Source organism: Oncorhynchus mykiss, chromosome Y (assembly GCF_013265735.2).
Source record: "Oncorhynchus mykiss isolate Arlee chromosome Y, USDA_OmykA_1.1, whole genome shotgun sequence".
In the NCBI taxonomy this organism is placed as follows: domain Eukaryota; kingdom Metazoa; phylum Chordata; class Actinopteri; order Salmoniformes; family Salmonidae; genus Oncorhynchus; species Oncorhynchus mykiss.
In genome coordinates this window covers 29,097,669-29,113,170 of record NC_048593.1, presented here as the reverse complement: position 1 = coordinate 29,113,170, position 15,502 = coordinate 29,097,669, and the positions used below count along the sequence as shown (strand labels likewise).

Here is a 15,502-nt window from a genome sequence, read left to right as displayed (position 1 = left end):
GCTCAATTAAATAATATATTAAAGTTATAACATTTATCAACACAATTCTAACAGTACATGACAAAATGTACATGATAAAAATACATTGTTGTTCACTGCAACACTGTCAGTTGCTTGTCTCAAATATAGCATGAAGCAAAAAGTGTTACAACACATCTGCTGGTACTTTAAGGAAGTCTCAAAAGTTTTGCTCGCCTGAGGTGGAGTATCTTATGATAAGCAGCAGACCTCTCTATTTACCCAGAGAGTTTTCATTTTTTTTAATGCAATTTTACTGAATTTCTATCAACATGTTAAATGTGCAACCACCGGTAAAATTCTAGACCACCTCTACTCCACACACAAAGCTCTGCCATGCCCGCCATTTGGGAAATCTGACCATAATTCTATCCCCCTGATTCCTGCTTACAAGCAAAAATTAAAGCAGGAAGCACCAGTGACTCGGTCTATAAAAAAAGTGGTCAGATGAAGCAGATGCTGAACTACAGGACGTTTTGCTAGCACAGCCTGGAATATGTTCCGGGATTCTTCCGATGGCATTGAGGAGTAGTACTTCACATCAGTCACTGGCTTTATCAATAACTGCATCGAGGACATCGTCCCCACAGTGACTGTACGTACATACCACAACCAGAAGTTATGGATTACAGGCAACATTCACACTGAGATAAAGGGTAAAGCTGACACTTTCAAGGAGCGTGACTCTAACCAGGAAGCTTATAAGAAGTCCAGACGGATTACCAGGATGTGTACTCCGAACTCGCAAGTGTCTTCACTGACATTTTCAACCTCTCCCTGTCTGAGGCAGTAATACCAACATGTTTCAAGCCGACCACCGTAGTCCCTGTGCCCAAGAACACTAAGGTAACCTGCGTAAAGTACTACCGACCCGTAGCACTCACGTCTGTAGCCATGAAATACTTTGAAAGGATGGTCATGGCTCACATCAACACCATTATCCCAGAAACCATAGACCCACTCCAATTTGCATACCTCACCAACAGATCCACAGATGATGCAATCTCTATTGCACTCCACACTGCCCTTTCCCACCTGGACAAAAGGAACACCTATGTGAGAATGCTAGTCATTGACTACAGCTCAGCGTTCAACACCATAGTGCCCTCAAAACTCATCACTAAGCTAAGGACCCTGGAACTAAATGGCTCCCTCTGCAACTGGATCCTAGACTTCCTGACGGCCCGTACCACAGGTGGTAAGGGTAGGTAACAACACATCCGCCACAAATCCTTAACACGGGGGCCCCTCAAGGGTGTGTGCTCAGTCCCCTCCCGTACTCCCTGTTCACTCATGACTGCACGGCCAGGCACAACTCCAACATCATCATTAAGTTTGCTGATGACACAAGAGTGGTAGGCCTGATCACTGACAATGATGAGACATCCAATAGGGAGGAGGTCAGGGACCTGACCTTGTGGTGCAAGGACAACAACCTCTCCCTCAACGTGATCAAGACAAAGGAGATGATTGTGGACTACAGGAAAAAGAGGACCGAGCATACCCCCATTCGCATCGACGGGGCTGTAGAGGAGCAGGTTGAGAGACTAACATGGTCCAAGCACACCAAGACAGTCGTGAAGAGGGCACAACAAAACATATTCCCCCTCAGGAGACTGAAAAGATTTGGCATGGGTCCTAAGATTCTCAAAAGATTTTACAGCTGCACCATCGAGAGCATCCTGATGGGTTGCATCACAGCCTGGTATGGCAGCTGCTCGGCCTCCCACCGCAAGGCACTACAGAGTGTAGTGTGTACGGCCCAGTACATCACTGGGGCCAAGCTTCCTGCCATCCAGGACCTCTATACCAGGCAGTGTCAGAGAAAGGCCCTAAAAATCGTAAAAGACTCTAGCCACCCTAGTCATAGACTGTGCTCTCTGCTACCACACGGCAAGCGGTACTGGAGCACCAAGTCTAGGTCCAAGAGGCTTCTAAAACAGCGTTAACCCCCAAGCCATAAGACTCCTCAACAGCTAATCAAATGGCTACCCAGACTATTTGCAGTCCCCCTCTCCCCATGCTGCTACTACTCTCTGTTATTATCTATGCATAACCACTTTAACAACCCTACCTGCATGTACATAATTATCTCAAATACCTCGACACCGGTGCCCCCGCACATTGACCCATTGACTCTGTACCGGTACCCCCTGTAATATAGCCCCACTATTGTTATTCACTGCTGGTCTTTAATTATTTGTTTTTCTTATCTTACTGTTTTCTTAATTTTATTTATTTAGGTATTTTCTTAAAACTGCATAGTTGGTGAAGGGCTTGTAAGCATTTCACATTTCACCTGTTGCATTCGGCGCATGTGACAAATAACATTTGATTTGATATATTTCTTACGATCTTCAAAAATGAAATACGCTTTTATTCAACGTGTGCCTTGCGCAAACGTGTGTGTTTGTATTCAGTGTGACTGTCAAACCTCAGATGGGCCAAAAAAAGGTGGGCGGGGTCAAACGTGGGCCGAATCGCACACTGCAGTCAGCCGTACATGGAGAATGTCTCTCTTCTTCTACTAGGCCAGTTTTCTGCTCCGTCACGTGATATTGCGGATGGGCTCTCGATTCAAATCCGGGTTGAAACGAAGTGACTTGAGAAAAAATGGCCGAGAAGAAGAAAGGTGAGAAACAAGCTAGCAACAAATATTTGAAATATAATACATAGTTTAAATATATTGATCTAGGTAACTATCCACAAAGTCTTTAATCTGACTGAAAATATAAAATATTGGCACCCAAACTGCATGCGTTTGCCTTTCTTTACGTTAATGCACTTGAACGCTGCCCTTCAGAAAGTTAACTAGCATGTGCAAAATGTTATGCTAGCTAAAAATCGCAGTTAGTTAACGTTAGCTAGATAGATAGAAAGAACTCGGTGTGAAATGCACATCAGCGTGCCTCCGTTTGCAAGTCACCACGCCTGCTATTCAGCTAGCAGCTGTAACGGTAGTTGGCTAACGTAACTTCCAGTGCCCCTGGGTGTGTTGGTCGGTATTTAGGTTAACCAGCTACTGAACCACTAACATTAGCTAACACAACATTTACTACTAACTAAGACACACACATTGGGTCCATTCAATAACTTTGTAATATAATATTTGGCATTAAGCCTTCCTTAACTGATATGGCATACATGACTGGTATGTCTTACTGTGCCGTTACTGAGGTCTCTTATAGGGGATAGGCCGTTTTATGGGACCCCGCCTACTTTCTTGTCCAATCTTGTAGTATTACTAACCACTTATTTTTGTTATTCGATGAGGTTTAATGGCGGTTGGCATCAAATGTTGCATTACTGCTACCTAAGAGACTGGAGTATAACTCCCTTATAGAAAGTAAATCAACAACCCCTTCTCCACTATTTAAATCTATCTAGTCCTTCCTCAGGCCAACAGTCTGAAAGGACAGGACACCACCACACCCTGTAACTCTTCTGACGTCAAGTCTCACACACCGAAATACCTCTGCAGCTGCCACCACAACCTCAAGTTTCCAGCAACTTCCATTCCATCCCTGTTAGTACATAAACGCTAAAAATCCAATCTTACGCATAAGTTGGCCTACTGGTACAGATCTACTACTCAGGATCCCTTTTTTTTTTTAATATATTTTTTTTAACCCCCTTTTTTCTCCCCAATTTCGTGGTATCCAATTGTTGTAGTTTTGTCTCATCGCTACAACTCCCACGGGTTCGGGAGAGACGAAGATTGAAAGGCATGCGTCCTCCGATACACAACCCAACCAGCCGCACTGCCTACCAACCAAGGTAACCCGGACGACGCTAGACCAATTGTGCGTCGTCCCACGGACCTCCCGGTTGCGGCCGGTTACGACAGAGCCTGGGCGCGAACCCAGGGACTCTGATGGCACAGCTGGCGCTGCAGTACAGCGCCCTTAACCACTGCGCCACCCGGGAGACCACCTCTCAGGATCCCTTGATCTACTTCATCTACTTTCTTCACTGCCTCAGCATATGACAACTTCTGCAGTACTCTAACCCTGGAAACCTCAACCAGCCTCTCTCACTGGACATTTGTTTTTTCTTTATTTTTACTATTTTCTACATTGTAGAATAATAGTGAAGACATCAAAACTATGAAATAACACATATGGAATCATGTAGTAACCTGGACTGCAGAGTAATAGAAAAGCAGCCAAAAAGTGCTTAGCATATGTGGGAACTCCTTCAAGACAGTTGGAAAAGCATTCCAGGTGAGGCTAGTTGAGAGAAGGCCAAGAGTGTGCAAAGCCGTCATCAAGACAAAGGGTGGCTATTTGAAGAATCTCAATTATAAAATATATTTGGATTTTAACACTTTTGGTTATTACATGATTCCAAATGTGTTATTTCATAGTATTGATGTCTTCACTATTATTCTACAATGTAGAAAATAGTAAAAAGAAAGAAAAACCCTGGAATGAGTAGGTGTTCTAAAACCTTTGACCGGGAGTATATATATCCTAACATCACTTTAGTATATATATCCTAACATCCACCGGTCCAATGTCCATTGCTCGTGTTTCTTGGCCCAAGCTAGTCTCTTCTTCTTATTGATGTCCTTTGGTAGTTTCTTTACAGCAATTCAACCTAATGAACTTATCCTCTGCAGCAGAGGTAACTCTGGGTCTTCCTTTCCTCTGGCGGTCCTCATGAGAACCAGTTTCATCCTATCACTTGATGGTTTTTGCCACTGCAGTTGAATAAACTTTCAAAGTTCTTGCTTATTTGAGCTGTTCTTGCCACAATACTGACTTGGTGTTTTACCAAATAGGCTATCTTCTATATACCACTCCTACCTTGTCACAACACAATTGATTGGCTCAAACACATTAAGAGGGAAAGAAATTCCACAAATTAACTTTTAAGAAGGCACACCTGTTAATTGAAGTGCATTCCAGGTGACATGAAGCTGGCTGAGAGAATGCCAAGTGTGTGCAAAGCTGGCAAAGGTGGTGGGTCTGGCTACTTTGAAGAATCTCAAATATAAAATACATTTTGATTTGTTCAACACTTTTTTGGTTACTACATGATTCCATATGTGTTATTTCATAGTTTTGATGTCTTTAATATTATTCTACAATGTAGAACGTAAAAATAAAATCCCTGGAATGAGTCGTTGTGTCCAAACTTTTGACTGGTACTGTGTGTATGTTGTATTTTACCCGCTTTTTCCTCCACAATTTTGTGATACCCAATTGCGATCCAATTACGATCTTGTCTCATTGCTTCTACTCCCCAACGGGCTCGGGGGTGGTGCAGGTCGAGTCATGCGTCCTCCAAATCATGACCTGCTTCTTAACACCCGCCTGCTTAACCCGGAAGCTAGCTGCACCAACATGTCGGAGGAAACACTGTTCAACTAACGACCAAAGTCATCCTGCAGCTGTCTGGCCCGCCACAAGGAGTCACTAGAGCGCTATGAGTCAAGTAAAGCCCCCGGCCAAACCCTTCCCTAACCCGGATGATGCTGAGACAATTGTGCTCCGCCCTATGAGACTCCCCGTCACGGCCTGTTGTGACAGCCTGGGATCAATCCCAGGTCTGTAGTGATGCCTCAAGCACTGCTCTGCAGTGGCCTTTTTTTAAGTTGTGCACTGGGCCTTTACTAGTCCTGTATTAGCAGACTGGTATCACTGTCTGTAGCGCAGGCAATTTTTTACAATTATATTTGTTAAATGACAGCCAAGCATCGATGATCCTTTGGTCTTTACATGCCTCCGAAGGCGCCGCAATTACGTCACATCCTCCATACGGAGCCTCCGACCACATTTTCAGATCAAGCATAAATGGGCTTTTAGGGTAGGGATGTCACAAGGATCCTGGATAGCACTGACCTTAAAACAAACAGGGCCAATTCCATAAAATGACACAAAAGTGTTTCACTATCAATGGTATGCATCAAAAAGGATTGTGTCTGCCAGGTCAGTGTGTTTGATCTTGAGACAGACCAAATCTCTCGACTGATCACAAGTTTGTCTGACTGAAAGTGAAATTGATGGCCATCTGGTCTCTCTAGGCTGGTCTATTTTAGGCCTCTATTTTCAAGTGTCCAGAAGCCTGGATTTGTAAAGGTCAATGTAGTCTACTTTCTGGCATCAGACACAGCATAAGATGCACAGTGTATTTCAGTGTCCTGCAAGGTCATGTGAGCCAAGGACGATCAAGCGTATGACTTTGAAATCAATGTAATAATTGGCTATATCAAATTACAACTAGATACAGTTACATGGTGGTGGGTCTGACTCTTTTTTTTGTGTGTGATTTGTTTTTCTAGATAAGAGTGAGGAGGTGGTAGAGTATCTTCTAGATAAGAGTGAAGAGGTGGTAGACTATGCCAAGAAACAGAGATGGTGGAACAAAGTTTTTGGCAAGAACTCTGGGCCAGTAGCAGAGAAGTATGATGTTGCCACCCAGCTTGCCATTGGTGGAGTGTCTGGCTGGTGAGTCAATCAGTCCTGATTGTGTAATATGAATAAATAATAAATGGATAAGCCATGTGAATTTGCTGTGGTGTTCTACAATTTGAACCATTTATGAATTGGCAGGTCTCTGTTTAATAGCTGTTTTTCCTCTAAGGTGTGCTGGGTATTTGTTCCAGAAAGTTGGAAAGCTGGCGGCTTCAGCAGTGGGTGGAGGCTTCTTTTTGCTTCAGGTAAGGTGTGACTTCTTTTATGCTCTGCATTAATTTATTTTGTGTTTGAAAATCCATAGTTCTAAACAACACTGACTTATTTACCTACATTTAACACATATTTGACACTCATGTTTCACATTGGGACACATGGAAGTGTGTTATGGCTCAACCCCAGTCACATTGCCATTATTGGTGTGTGATTAATTTCCTTCTAGATTGCCAACCACACAGGGTACATCAAAGTGGACTGGAAGAGAGTGGAGCGTGATGTAAACAAGGCCAAGAAGCAGCTGAAGTTGAATACAGAAAAGCCCAGTAAGGAAGTCAGGACAAAAGTGGATGAGGTAAGGGGTCATCATGGTCTACTATAAAATGGTGGATGTTTCCTATCTGATTCATGTCTTATGATCTCTTTGGTGTTGTGATTTTAGCATTTCAAATATGCTCATGACTAATGGTATGATGTTAAAGCTATCCACACCTTTTCACTCCAGAGTATAAAAGAGAACAAAGTCAAATATATGGAAGCCCGTTCCTGCCACCCAAAAAAGAACATCTGACTTGAGTTGTGAGATAGTAAGTCATTATAAGTAGGATTGTCATGATACCAGTGTCGTGATACTACGACACCAGATTTTCCATTGCACAAAGAAAACAACAGGAATTAGACTAACTCTATGGTCCTACTTTATTTGAAAATGTCGGTGCTATAGTTTGCAAAATAAACATGTGACTCTTGGTGACAACATAATGCTGTTTGTTTCTAACATTTTGACTTTTTTCTTCGAGAAATTTTATGTTTTGTTTCCTTGCCACGATACTTCGTATCGCAATACTTGTATCGTGGCACGCAAACAAAACATGAAACATTTTTAATTTCTCGAGGAAAAAAGTAATAACCCTAATTACGAGATAGTAAGTCATCAACTCACATCAACAAAACTCTCCAATTCATTAATATCAAAGCTTGCACGTTGACTATAGGACATAGATATGGTTATCCTTTAAAGTTATTACATGCTTTGGTTTTTTCATTTATGTTTTGAGGTTGTACTTTCACACGTATAGCTTTTTAGCACGTAGGGCACACCGATTTGTCACCTTGTCAGTCAGTATGTGTTACACCTGTGCTGGTTGCCATCTCGTTAGTGGGAAGGTGTTTCACCTGTGTTGGCCCAGGTGCTATTTAGGGGTGGCTGGGCCAGTGTTCCAGTGGAGCTTGAGAGATGTTGGGGAGAGCTACACTTCACATCAGCTGAGGTGCGAGTTCGACTTATTTAAGTTTTAAAGAAGCCTGAGTTTTGGTGTTCCCCGAAACGAATTACATTTTGTCTGATGGTTATTGTCATGCAAAAGACTGCCAGTATCAAGGTAAAGTTTATCCTTCACGCATACAGTCCCTGATGCACGCCTTTGGAACCGCTACATTTAGAAAAGTCTAATAAATCAATTTAATATACACCACAGTAAATCTGTTTATTTTAGTCAGGTCTAAAACATTTATGATATTGTAATGAAACCGCAGGGAGCAGGTCTCGAACCCTCGACCCCGAGGTCCGGCGCGTTATCGACTGTGCCGCAAAAGCATGCTCATGCGGCAGGGTCGATTTCCACGCAAATAAACCCAGGGTCGTTAACACTAATCCCTCCTTTCAAAGAGCGTGTCCTCGCGCTAGCTTGTGACTCTACGTCTTACAGGAACGCGCTCACCGGCCAAGCACACGCACTGTTGTGGATGCAAGGTCCGATCACTTCTGACACCAATGTAATGAAACGGCAGGGGGCAGGTCTCGAACCCTCGACCTTCGAGCCCGAGGTCCGGTGCGCTATCGACTGTGCCGCAAAAGCATGCTCATGCGGCAGGTTCGATTTCCGCGCTTATAAACCCAGTGTCGTTACACTATGAAGAAAATGTAATTCAGAAGAACAGAATATGAGTTGGCCTACTGTAGGCCCATGTTATCTGGCTATGCTCCAGGCTGTAGGCTTGTTCATTTGACTGACAAGATATGCTTAAGTCCTGTGCCATTTTATCAGATTTTATAGTAAATTGAATTTGAGGATATTTTTCTCATTACAGAGCGAGTGCTCATGGTGTGGCTATGTTGAGCGTAAAAATGGTAATTTGAAACGGGTCCTATATGCAAGATTTAGCAACTTTAGTAATGATACAAACCTTATGCTGCACAGCTGTCCTCTCATCAAGTGATCATATTTTCACCCATCAGACTATTCTCAATTTAATCTTGTCATTACTAATATGTCAAATTAGTTTAGATTTAGAATGGTCCATTATCAAATGGGCTGGGGGAAAGTGACATGTCAACTCTGTATGCACACAAATTGCAAATGAAGGCTGTGCGCTTTCCTGTGGGTCTGCTCTGTAGGCTACTTCGGTTTTACAGTGGCGCATATGAGCAGTTGAGGAGTAAATATAAGAACACTAGTTTCACTCCATGCATAAACCAACCACTGTTTGAGGAGCATGCTCTAGCTGCCGGACAGGTGATATTCCGCCCCAAACTCTGTATGCCATGGGCTCTCCAACCCTGTTCCTGCAGCTACCCAGTGCTTAATTAGGGCAAGTGAAATCTGTTCGGGAACATCAATAGTGACATGTTTACACAAGGAAACATATTTCACTACACTGTTGACAGCCCTTCTGCGCACTCAAGAAAGGAATAAAGGAGAGCAGATGAAAATGCATGTTGGTGAGATATTCTGTATAGCTGAAGGTAATGTGTCAATCAATTAATTCTTAAAATAAATTTAAAAAATCCCTATTTAGTAGGCTATCAAATGCAAATTCACTAATTCTGGGCTAACTAAGTCGCACTGCAAAATCAATTAATCAAGTGCATCGCTTAGGCCTATACGTTCTCTCCCAGACTCATGGATAGACATTTTGGAGCGTTGTATAAAGTCCATCCAATATGCATAATAATAGAGTCCACACCCAAAGGTGACTACTCAAATCTGTTTAATTTTGGAGTATAAGCTAGACCAATTATGTACTAAAGACATCTTAAATCAGTTTTGTTTTGCTGCCATGCGTAATATGTGGTAGGCTATGTGTTATATAATGGCACACTCATAACTTTAACGTTTTGTCATTTCGGGCTTGGGCTCATAAGGAACGGGCTTCCATACTAAGACCAATGCTTATCAATACTCTGCTAAACTTAACCATGCATTGGTGTTTTTCTTTTTACCAGGTGCAGACATTTGTGAAGAAGAATATTGTCCTCACAGGAGGTTTTGCTGGTGGATTTCTGCTGGGCTTGGCCTCCTAAATCTACAAATTAATCTCTTTATTTAATATTGTGTCAAATACAAGGCTGAAAAAAAGCTTAAACCTAACCAGCTATCTAGATATGCAAGTAGACTACATATCAATAATATGTCAAACTGTAACTCATAGGCTTGATGTGTGTTGTTGGGCTCATGAGAATGCGTCCAATTGAAAACACAACCATTTAAAAAACTATGTTTATCATTGAGGCTTATGCATGACCTATTTAATTTATTATTACATTTTCCTATGCATTATTCTGGTATAATACAGTACTTATTTGAGATATGGTTTGAAATCCACCAAAATATGTCTACCTGGATACATGTAAATGCATTCTGTCAGATGGAACTGGAGCAAAGCCCTTTTAACTTGTTTTCCCTAATTTGGGATTTGTTTAGTAATATCCTTCATTTTCTAAATTGTTAAGATCAAGGTTGTATGTGTGTTTATGTTCCTTCAAACCAAAGGGTCTGCGTTACAAACAGAAATACATGTGTGAGTAAGTACTGTACAAGGGGACTAAGAGGCTGCAGTAACACAAGTTTGAATGGTATTAGACATCATATTTTCTTACCTAAAATTCCAAAGTGTAATTCAAGGACAATCATGGTGTGTGCATGTTAATCATCCCAAATAGTAGTGACTTATTTACCAGTGGATGAGGATGCGTGTCAAGTTCTTACTTGAGACCAGGGAGTTAGAAAGCCAGACTGGACATATCTGGCGTTCTAAATCCCTGCTTGAGACTGAGGTCTGAGTCAGATTTGTTTGCAAGTACAGATTGTGTTGATTTAAAGTTGCATGATCAAAAGCTGCCGCACAGCATACAAGAGTCCAGTGTATTTACAAATGACTAAGGACAATTATGGAATGTACTGTAATACATGGAACATATCAATAAGCCTTTGGTAGAGAACATGTGATGAGGTAATGCACTGATAGGAATGCAGGTTTGCTACAATTATTTCTCCAATGTTTATCCTCCTCAATGCAACCCTTACCCAATTACTTAGCAAAGTGTAAAATGTGCTGTTCAAAAGCTTCATAGTATTTTTTTCACCGTTTAAAATTCTATATTTTGTTACAAACAAAATGTAAAATTCTGGGAGAAGTAATAAAAAAGTGAACTGTCTTTTTAGAATGATTTTGTTTGCCATCGTTTCACTGAGAATACAGCTGTAGTAAGGTGTGCAACTTTGTTTTAGAAGTGGGGGGACAACTTGGTGGAGGGTCTGGGGGCCCTCCCATTTTGGGGGGGCATCTCAAGCTAATTTCCTGCATTTCTACACAATTGAATATGGCCCTTCATCATCACTATTTGGAACCACATAAAGTAAGCAAAAATGCTGTCATCAAGCTAGGTAAGAGATCATTAAATATGTTTAAGTGATTGATAAGACTGAACTAGATCAATAATTAATATTGTGTTGCACCTTTAATCAATAGCCTAACAAATTAACAACTCTTACAAATAAAGTACAACGCCTTTTGATGATCAAATCTCAGCCAGCCAGCCTGAGCCATCTGCATGTCCGACACCCACCAGTCTAGTCAATAACTAAACTCTCCCCCCAACACTTCCTTCCCATCTTTTTGTTGTTTTGTCTCAAGGAAAGGTTTGGAAAACAAGTTTTATAAAAACAGCTACACATTAACACACAAACAGTACACCCTCCATATAATTCATAGGCCTAATAGTACTCTAGAGCTTTTTTTACTTGCACACAATTTAGCTGGGTCACCCTGTCCCTAGGGGTCCACGACCCTGCAGCACCCCAACCCAACACACTACTCAGCTTGAGGATCTTAGTGAAACATTCATTATTGGTTTCAGGTGTTTGGCCAAAGTGCTAACCAATAGTACGGCAGACACCCAGGGCCAGGATTGAGCAGCCCAGCAGCGCCTAAATAGGTATCTCCTTTTGTCGTACTGTTTTCCATAAGGCATCCAGACGTTATGAAAGTTGCACAGTATAGTATACTCTTAAATAGATTTGATTAATTACAAGATTATCTATATGTATAGACATTTCTTCCATCCATTGTGGGAGGATAACCAACCTTCCAATTAATGGCAATGCATTTCTTAGCCACTGTAAATGCTAGGTTACACAGTTTTTTTCTGATGTCTCCAGTAATCAACATTTCCAAACAAACAAAAACAGGGAGAATCTATAGACATGTTGAGATAGAACATATTCTTTGGCAGAATTCAGCAAGCCTTCACAAGAACATAACATATGCAAATATGTCCCCTTTTGTGTTACACCTCCAGCAGAATAATTACATTTCTGAGTGCATGATATTCATTTTCACTGGCATATTGTACATTCTATGGATTGTCTTAAACTGCAATAATTGATGTCTGAGATTATATGAGCATGACTGGGCATTCTAACATATCTGTATCCATTCATTGTCTCCCAGGTCTTCCTCACATTTCTGTATGACAAGTTCTGTGTCATCGGGAAAAGCCTCTATCGACGCTTTATTGGTTTGTCAGACGGACTTAAAATAGTTTCAATCTTTGAAGCTTCTTTCTTTACAGTGTTTGCGGCACAGAGAAAATAGTGTTGTATCTGCAAAAAGTCACCTCCGCTCCATCAGACTGGTCTTCCCTGGCTGCCTGACCCTGATGAGACCACTATCACCATCTGATCCTGCTCGGATGAGGCATGACAAAGAATTGCATTGGTGAACATTTATATTATACATGAATAGAATCAATGGTTCAACAATTGAAATTGCCACGGATCCCAGACTAGCCTACCTATCAACTCAAGATGGAACTTTGCATCCATTCATTGATTATAATATACTGCAAAATGTCCCTAAACTCCTCCGTAGATTGGTCTTCCCTGGCTGTCTGACCCTGCAGGGAAATCTGTCAACATCTGATCCTGCTAAGACATGATGAGTTGTGTACTGACTGCAGCATGACAGTGAAGCCTCTAAAGATGTTTACACCGTGTCAGTGAAAAGTAGGGAATTAGCTAGGGAAACTGATAGATCAATAACCTTAGTGGTATACTGACTAAAAAGTCAGAATATCAGTCTTCATTCGTTTGGCCGCTGGTTTCATCGTTTAATTCAGGTCGTGTGATTGAGGCAAAAATAATCGCTAAAGTTAATGAGCTAACTAGCTAACGTTAGCTCTTTTGGCTAGCTCTGCTAGCTAATGGTACATCAAATGTACTTCTGTTGAAAAAAAGGCTACAAGACAAAAAAGGCTACAAGACATTTCCATACACATGACAGCTGTTAAGATACTGCTACCTGACAGCTAGCTAGAGCTGAACTGACTGTGGTACTTAGCTACTAGCTAGCTGCTAGTTTTTCATTCCCTTAATTTGAGAGGGGGTGAAACATTAGCTAACGTAAAATGTCAGTTACACTACTAGCTCAGCACTGGGAATATATTTAAGCAATAAGAAGGGGGTGTGGTAAGCACGACGCAAAGCAGAGTGCCTGGATACAGACCTTAGCTGTGGTAAATTGGCCATTTACCATAAACCCCCTAAGTGCCTTATTGCTATTATAAACTGGTTACCAATTCAATTAGAGCAGTACAAATAAATGTTGTCATACCCGTGGTATAGTCTGTTATAAACTGGGTGGCTCGAGCCCTGAATGCTGATTGGCTGACAGCCGTTGTATATCAGACAGTATACCACAGGTATGACAAAACATTTTTTACTGCTCTAATTACTATTATAATCTGTGTCGTGCCTAAGAACAGCCCTTAGCCATGGTAAATTGGCCATATACCACAAACCCCCAAGGTGCCTTATTGCTTAAATATACCACCACTGCCAGCCAATCAGCATTCAGTGCTCGAACCACCCAGTTTATGAATATAGATTATTTTCTGTCAAACAGCAGTTACATTGTCAACTAAAGAATAGCTGCCTCTGTTCAGCTCTCCAGTGCTGGTCCTATATGCCTGACCGCTCTGAGGCATCTGCATGGTCCTAAAGCACACCCGAGCAGCGTTTTGTATCACAGTGCAATGATACAACTGAGGGGGACAAAAATGCAATTTCAGAATGTGAGGGGGGTCATGCCCCCCCGTGGAAGTTGTACCCCTGGCTACAGTACTTGAACAACACTGGACTTCATCCCCGTAGGATAATTTACTGTCATTATAAACAACTTTATTACATTTGAAGCATTGTCATTATGTACAATTTACAAATAAGACCGTTGTCCAGTGTCCACAATCAGGTCAGGATGCACCAAGAATTTTAGGCTCTGTAGACCTTTGTTCCCTGGCGAACCCTGAGCAGCAGATGGAGTTCTCGCCTGCGTGCTCACAGCACATACGCATAGCTCTTATTACATCCTCGCACCTGCTCTCTATGTACTTGTTTGCTGGAAGACAAAGACAGTGGGCTAAGTGCGTGTAATACAAGAAACCCAATCAGATATCAAAAGCTATTCACGTTAGAAATCAGAAATAGATTATGTTGTGGAAAAACCTCACCTTGTAAACACTTCTGAATTGCGCATGCTTGCTTCTGACAAGGATCTTTCTGTGGCATTTTACCACTATCAAGAAAACACAGACAGTTTGATTACTTGGACAATCAGCATAAACGATTAACCACCTGTACATATTGCAATTAGCCTACGATACTGAACTGTCATGATTGTATACCTACCTACCTGTTCGTTCTTCAAGAGCGATACAAACGTCCCCGGAATCCCGGGTGTTTACCAAATGTCGTCCGACTGGATTGGCTGCCCTATGGACTTTGCTGATTAAACTGCAGATAATTATAACAAGATTATTTTGTGATGTCTATAAATGTATTTTATGTTTGTGGAAAACGCACGACTGTATAAAAAATGTAAGATTTTGAGGGCTAAGAGGTTAAATACTTTGGCACACTTATGTAGGTAGGACCACATGGGGGGATCTCGATTGCAGCCTTCTCGCGTCCTCTCTCCTCGCCTCCTTCTCAAAACCCATTGGATGAGAAATCTACTAGTCCCGCCCCTATGGTCGTCTCGTCCAATAGGTTTGAAGGAGAGAGGACGCGAAGCGTTAACACTTGAGATTCACCCATGGAATAATCCGCCTCCTTGCAAAACCGTACTGTTATTGATGTAACACACGCTTTGATAAGGAGTAGATAGTTAACTCTAGTTTGTGGAGTTTGATAAATAGCTAGCTATAACATGGCAGTGAGCGCAGTTCACCTCGAATCAGATGCCTTTTTGGTTTGCATGAATCATGCATTAAGTACCGAGAAGGAGGAAGTAATGGGACTCTGCATCGGAGAGGTAAAGTTACGTTTACTAGCAATTTAGCTATATAACTTTATCAATCAGTTTATTGGTCGCGTACACGTTGAGCAGGTGTTTTAGCAGATGCAGCGAAATGCTTGTGTTACTTAGCGCGATAAATAGAAAACGTTACATGCATTCTAGTATGATTAATCAGGCTGTAATACACACTTGGTATGTACAATTTAATTGTGTATTCCAGCCTGATTAATCAGACTACATGCATGCATGTGTATCCCTTGTTGCATTTATAT

At 41.7% G+C, this 15,502-nt stretch overlaps 3 protein-coding genes across 6 annotated transcripts in view; 2 read left to right on the top strand and 1 right to left on the bottom strand.

Annotated features, from left to right (window-relative positions):
- The first annotated feature begins 2,506 nt into the window (after positions 1-2,506).
- Positions 2,507-11,103, top strand: LOC110509943 (FUN14 domain-containing protein 1A). The gene is made up of 5 exons (XM_021591170.2): positions 2,507-2,650; positions 6,305-6,470; positions 6,607-6,682; positions 6,880-7,008; positions 9,880-11,103. The coding sequence occupies exons 1-5, from the start codon at positions 2,632-2,634 to the stop codon at positions 9,955-9,957; spliced, it is 468 nt and encodes a 155-aa protein (XP_021446845.1). The 5' UTR covers positions 2,507-2,631; the 3' UTR covers positions 9,958-11,103.
- A 2,983-nt stretch (positions 11,104-14,086) lies between these two features.
- Positions 14,087-14,897, bottom strand: cmc4 (C-x(9)-C motif containing 4 homolog (S. cerevisiae)). 2 transcript variants are annotated; one of them, XM_021591168.2, is made up of 3 exons: positions 14,625-14,897; positions 14,443-14,507; positions 14,087-14,330 (listed from the first exon to the last, which is right to left on the bottom strand). In XM_021591168.2, exons 2-3 carry the CDS (start codon positions 14,498-14,500, stop codon positions 14,185-14,187), a joined length of 204 nt encoding a protein of 67 aa, XP_021446843.1. In that variant the 5' UTR covers positions 14,501-14,507; positions 14,625-14,897; the 3' UTR covers positions 14,087-14,184. The 2 variants fall into 2 exon arrangements, with proteins under 2 accessions (XP_021446843.1, XP_021446842.1); XM_021591167.2 differs by having other exon boundaries at positions 14,089-14,330; positions 14,621-14,837.
- A 125-nt stretch (positions 14,898-15,022) lies between these two features.
- Positions 15,023-15,502, top strand: part of LOC110509941 (lys-63-specific deubiquitinase BRCC36) — a 47,380-nt gene continuing 46,900 nt past the window's right edge. The window contains exon 1 of one of the 3 annotated variants that reach the window (XM_036967948.1): positions 15,023-15,245. In XM_036967948.1, the coding sequence (XP_036823843.1) occupies positions 15,141-15,245 (105 nt within the window). In that variant the 5' untranslated portion in view covers positions 15,023-15,140. The remainder of the gene's footprint in view (positions 15,246-15,502) is intronic. The other 2 variants (XM_036967947.1, XM_021591165.2) reach the window with 2 other exon arrangements.

Coding starts and splice junctions, on each gene's coding strand:
- LOC110509943 (XM_021591170.2), top strand. Junction 6,471..6,606: donor ATTGGTGGAGTGTCTGGCTG/GTGAGTCAATCA, acceptor TTTTCCTCTAAG/GTGTGCTGGGTATTTGTTCC. Junction 6,683..6,879: donor GAGGCTTCTTTTTGCTTCAG/GTAAGGTGTGAC, acceptor ATTTCCTTCTAG/ATTGCCAACCACACAGGGTA.
- cmc4 (XM_021591168.2), bottom strand. CDS start 14,500: ATGCCACAGAAAGATCCTTGTCAGAAGCAAGCATGCGCAATTCAGAAG. Junction 14,331..14,442: donor AATTCAGAAGTGTTTACAAG/GTGAGGTTTTTC, acceptor TTTGTCTTCCAG/CAAACAAGTACATAGAGAGC.